The sequence below is a fragment of the Seriola lalandi genome, unplaced genomic scaffold, assembly GCF_002814215.2.
Source record: "Seriola lalandi dorsalis isolate HSWRI2012SDOR001 ecotype SW California unplaced genomic scaffold, Sedor1 jcf7180002054369, whole genome shotgun sequence".
Lineage (NCBI taxonomy): Eukaryota > Metazoa > Chordata > Actinopteri > Carangiformes > Carangidae > Seriola > Seriola lalandi.
In genome coordinates, this window is record NW_019524922.1 from 240,767 (window position 1) to 246,578 (window position 5,812).

A 5,812-nucleotide genomic window follows, 5' to 3' on the forward strand; every position below is an offset into this window, starting at 1 on the left:
CTTTTCTTCTTTTCTGCTCAGGCTGTTTGGTCTTTGTGCAGCTGTCGGACTCTGCTGGTTTGCCGTAGACCGGGATCTGATCCAGTCTGATGATGATGGATCTCCTCTCCGTCTGCTCCATTCTGGTTTTGTTTGTTTGAGGTCTCCGTGGGTGTTTTGGATCCAGGTGGGTCCAGCTCTGTTGCAGCAGGTCTTAAGTCTGTAGATTAGACATTAAAGTTTCTTCAGGTCGCCTCAGGATCAGGTCTAATTATCCACTGGTCAGGATCTGGTCATCCTATCATCATGGGTCTGTGTAGGACCAGGTCTTGGTTCTGACATAGAGTGTCTTGGGCCCCTTATTTGGGTCTCTGTGAAGACTGGTTATTCATGGTATTAGCTTAACAAGCTAATATGGGACCAGCTAATGGTAGCTTGTTAAGCTAGCTTGTTTAAAAAAAAGCCTTAACAAGCTATTTTAGCCATAACAAGCTAACATTAGCCTAACAAGTCAATGTTAGCCTAAAGAGGCTAATGTTGTTAGCCTGAAGAAGCTAACGTTAGCCTCTGGACAGCTGCTGGGTCTGTCTGACTGTTTCCTGAGCTGCATGTGTTGGTGTCTCTGGAGTTTAGAGATGTGATTCAAATCTTTATTGATTGGTCATTGTTAATCCTGATCAGGACCAGACTCTTCTTCTTCTCTGGTCTGAGAATAATCCTCCTGATGTCACAGTTTTCCGTCCTTATGAATCTTAAATAACCTCATGTTGTGGTCCAGACACTCCTTTAAACGACGAGACTCAGACCAGGACTGATCAGGACTTTGGTCCTTCTCTGTGGTTCCCTGCTGGTCTATGCAGGTCTCTGCAGGTCTCTGCAGGTCTGACCTGGTGTCTGCTGCTCTCTGTAGGTCTCTTCTGGTCTCTACTGGTCTCTGCAGGTCTGACCTGGTCTCTGCAGGTCTGAACTGGTCTCTGCAGGTCTCTGCTGGTCTCTCCTGCACTCTGGTCTCCAGCCTCTTGTGATTAAATGGTCTAAAGTAAATGGAGTTGTGACCTTCATCTCTTCATGTTTAATCAGACTCAGAGGTGAGGTCATCACACAGATTACTGTTGATTTATCAATAAGATAATTGCCCCCCCCCCCCCCCCCCCACATGTTTTTATTGCCTCCAGTCAAACATCTAATTTCTAAAATGGATTATTGAATCACGTTTTCCCAGAGGCCTCGAGGCAGAGACATCGCCGTGACCACGGCCGTCCATCCGTGTTACATCAACTGTGAACTGTCTGTTAATCTGTCTGTCCGATTGTCCACCTGTCTTCCTGGAGTCTTGTTCAGTGTCTGTGTCTCCACGTCTTGTTATTGTCTCCATGTGGTGAAGTCTGTCTCCTTGTTCATCTTTCAGTGGTTAAATGTCTTTGTTTTTATGACTGAATGTCTCTGTCCAGATGTCTCAATGTCTTAATGTCTTAATGTCATAGTCCTGTATTGTCCTACTGTCTCACTGTCTTCACACTGTCTCCATATATTTGTCCTTCATGTCTTCACGTCCTCATCTCAGCGTCTTTGTTTTTATTTCATGTTAAAGTTTTGTTGTTTTTCCACGTCTCGTTTCTTTAAATCGTCTTTACTCTTTATTTATTTATTTATATTTTTGGGCTTTTGTGTCTTTATTGACAGGACAGTAGAGAGAGAGGAGACGGGGAGGCAGAGAGAGGGGGAATGACATGCAGTAAAGGGCTCGTCTGATGCAGGACTCGAACCTCGGACTATAGCCTCTACATATGGGACGCCCCTCGTCTTTATTCTTTAAAGTCATGTGATGATTGTCTCTCTTCCTCTTCTCTCTGTTGAAGCGGAGTGTCTGTCCTCAGGACCAGCAGCGTCTCTTTGATCTGATAATAACAGATATAATAATTCTGCCTCAGGTGACGCTCATTAACATAACGAGCTGTTTTACCTCAGAACAACCTCCTTCATCCTCACTGGAAATGTTCAACTGTGAAGGTGAAACAGGGAAAGGGTGAAACTTGTTGGTCCTGGTCCTGGTCCTGAGCCTGAGACTGAATGGATGAAGACTTGATTTAAGTCGTTGGTCTTGACTCTGGACTCTGACTGAGAGATTAAGTCTTTTCTCTGAAAATGTTCTAAGACCCAAAATGTTTCAGGCTTGAACCTGAAGAGGGACTTGATTGTCTGGACTCTGGAGTCTGGAACATCGGGTCTGTTGATGAAAACCTTCAGACACTGACAGTCTGGTCTGGTCCGGTCCTCGGTCCTCGTAGATCTGATCTTCCTCATGAATCATGTTGTAGATCCATCAGTGGTGATGAGGCATTCAGGGGCGTTCAGGAGAGTTGGAAGCTGCTGTGTCGATCTGCAGTTGTTGACTGATTTCTTCTTCCTCTTCTTGTTGTTTTCAGGCTGCTGCCCAAACCCAAACTGGTCCTCCAGCAGCAGAACAGACCTGAGGAACCTCAGACTCCACGGTGAACACACCTCACATCTTTTCACCCTCCACAACAGGAGACGGGTTTATTATTGTGAAGGTTATACTCCACACTGACGCACTGTATCTGGGTTTCTGGAGGTCTTAGTCAAGTCAACTTTTATTTGTATAGCGCCAATTCACAACATACGTTATCTGAAAGCTCTTTGCACACAGGGCGGGTCTAGACCTTCTCTTTATATTATTTACAAAGACCTAACGGATGAAAAGGAAAGACTTCCTTTAAAGAGGCAGAAACCTCGAGCAGAGAGAGAGAGAGAACGTACAGGGATAACAATATTAATTATAGTGACAGAAGCAGCAGTAACAGCGATAGTTATGTAGTGGCAACTGTAGTGCTCCTACTGATAACAGTAGTAATGACAGCTAATAACATTAGTAATAATCATTATTAATTATAGTCATTTGAGCAGGTTCAGCAGCAGGTGTGAAACAGGATCATGGAGCAGTAGCTGGTTTGCAGCTGCAAGTCCAGACTCTGCAGCTCTGGAGGAGGGAGGAGCTGCAGGGAGGAACAGGGAGGAGCTGCAGGTAGGAACAGGGAGGAGCTGCAGGTAGGAGCAGCAGGTAGGAACAGGGAGGAGCTGCAGGTAGGAGCTGCAGGGAGGAACAGGGAGGAGCTGCAGGTGGAACAGGGAGGAGCTGCAGGTAGGAGCAGCAGGTAGGAACAGGGAGGAGCTGCAGGGAGAAACAGGGAGGAACAGGGAGGAGCTGCAGTTAGGAACAGGGAGGAGCTGCAGGGTGGAACAGGGAGGAGCTACAAGTAGGAATAGGGAGGAGCTGCAGGGTGGAACAGGGAGGAGCTACAAGTAGGAACAGGGAGGAGCTGCAGGTAGGAACAGGGTGGAACAGGGAGGAGCTGCAGGGTGGAACAGGGAGGAGCTGCAGGGTGGAACAGGGAGGAGCTGCAGGGTGGAACAGGGTGGAACAGGGAGGAGCTGCAGGTAGGAACAGGGTGGAACAGGGAGGAGCTGCAGGGTGGAACAGGGTGGAACAGGGAGGAAAAGGAGAAGGGAGAAAGAGGCACTCAGCCTGGGAGCTTCATGTGCTTGAGGGAAAAAACAAACATTTAAAATGATGCAGTGATTTATCCGAAAGTTTACAGTGATCTCGTCGGCATGACAACCTGGACTATGGTGTACTGAGTTTACTGGTTTATTGAGACTGAGGCCCACCTGCTGGTGGTAGGATGTCAACAGGTACAGAGCCTGGGTCTGTAAAAGAATAAGAAGCTAACTGAAAGTTAAGTCATGAAAATACATTTTAGGTTTAGATTTAAAAGTCTGAACGGAGTCAGACAGTCTGATGTCAGCAGGGAGGTTGTTCCAGAGCACAGGAACCGAGAGGAAAAGGCTCTGCAGCCAGCAGACGTCTCTTTTACTCTGGGATCGAAGAGCACGATCTGGAGTATAAGGTTTTAAGCAGATCAGACAGGTATGAAGGAACAAGTCCATGTAGAACCTTATATGCCATCAAAAGCACCTTAAAGTCTGAAAGGAAGCCAATGAAGGGAGGCTAAAATCGGTTTAATATGGTCAAATTTTCTTGACTTAGTAACAATTCTAGCTGCGGTCTTAAGTTCAGTTCTTTAGAAACAAAGACGTCAGAAGGTTTGAATATTGCAGACTCACCTACAGCTGCAGGTGATGTCACTGTCTTGCATCCTAATAGGTCAGGAGTCATTTCAGTGCAGTCATTGGTTACTGTGTTACAGAACAGCTTTTAGGTTTTTCTCTTAAATAATTAACCTTTTAAAATGAATCTTAAAATGATGAGATCCATTTCACAAAGTGAGAAAAGATTAAAAAAAGATCCTTATTATTATAAAAGATGTTAAACATCTAAAGAAAGTGGTTTTATTTGAGTAAAAAACTGAGTTGTTAATAGACCGATAATATAATAATAATAATAATAATAATAAACTTATTTTCTTGAAGTCCACTCGTTTGTTGATGGATGTCGTTCTGACTCCGACAGGTGTGAGGAGCATCAGCAGGATCCACATCAGTCCACCTCCGAACCCAGACCAGACCAGAACCCTGTTCCTGAGGAGGACTCTGAGGACCGGGTCAGACCTCTGCATATCGTCTGGCCTCACAGGTGGTGAGTTCGATTCCTTAGAGGAACAGAGACGTGGTTCCCGCTGTCAGTCACATGATGCGTTCAGGTCACACAGACTTCGTAAGAAATGTTGATTTATATTATATAAAATCAACATTCATAAAATTTAAAATCATTCTCAATAAAAATCATTGTTAAAATTAAAAGTAACTGGGGCGTCGTGTGGCCCACGTGTGGTCTAAGCAGGCGTCCCATGTGTAGAGGCTGCAGTCGGCCTCGGCTCGAATCCCGCATCAGACGGCCTTTCGCTGCATGTCATTCCCCCTCTCTCTGCCTCCCCGTTTCCTGTCTCTCTCCACTACACTGTCCAATAAAGGCATAAAAAGCCCCAAAAAATATACTTAAAAAAAAAATTTTAAGTAATTTACATGAAAACAGTTTTAAGTCATATTAAAAAATATTTATTCATTGTAATATGTTAAAATATAAAAAATGTACTTTTATAAATATGTGATTTAAGAAAACATAAAAAAATGTATTATGAATTTCATATGAAAAGTCATGATGAGATATAAAAAGAAAATCAAGTTGGAAAGTGATGATGTCATTTTAGTTGTTTTAAAATGAGAATACGAGTCCTGCCATAATTTACAATAACAACATCAAACAACATTGTAACAACAAAAGTTGCCCTGACATTATGAATATATAGATGCAATTTACAAATATGTCATAATATAATAAAATCAAACTGTTTATAAGGTTGTAATCTGTGAAGACTGTGATTTAAGTCACTAGAAAATGAACAAATCCTTCAATTCCAAAAATAAAGAAGAGTCAAAAGATACAGGTACAGATATTCATTTAAATATGAAAACATTGTGTAAAGACATGATGGTGTTTTAATCCTCTGAGAGAGAAGTCCTGATGTTTATATAAACCTGAGTTGAACATGCTTTAAATCAGATTATAGAACATGAAGTGGAGCGTCGTCTCTGTTTTTCACCTTCTCTTGTATCAGTAACAAAAGCAGCCGTCATGTAATCTGCTCTGAACTGAGCAAAACATAGATGGATTAGAGCTGCGACGAGCAGGCCGCTTTTATTCTGGTAGGATGGAGGATTTCCACAGAGATGTTCTGTTAATCTCTCTGATTGAAGCTTCTCTCCATTTCATCTGTTTTTATGTTTAATCTGTGTGTGGCCTGGATCCTCAGATTACAGCTCCGTCTTATTGCTGCTGCTGCTGCTGCTGCTTTTC

At 43.4% G+C, this 5,812-nt stretch overlaps 1 protein-coding gene across 2 annotated transcripts in view; it reads left to right on the plus strand.

Annotated features, from left to right (window-relative positions):
• qtman (queuosine-tRNA mannosyltransferase) overlaps window positions 1-5,812 on the plus strand; it is a 31,212-nt gene that overhangs the window by 9,770 nt on the left and 15,630 nt on the right. For both annotated transcript variants that reach the window (XR_015437404.1, XM_023408610.2), the window contains exons 5-6: window positions 2,406-2,471; window positions 4,469-4,594. Coding sequence is in view for 1 of the 2 variants with exons in the window: in XM_023408610.2 (XP_023264378.2) it covers window positions 2,406-2,471; window positions 4,469-4,594 (192 nt within the window). In the remaining variant the exon portion in view is untranslated. The remainder of the gene's footprint in view (window positions 1-2,405; window positions 2,472-4,468; window positions 4,595-5,812) is intronic.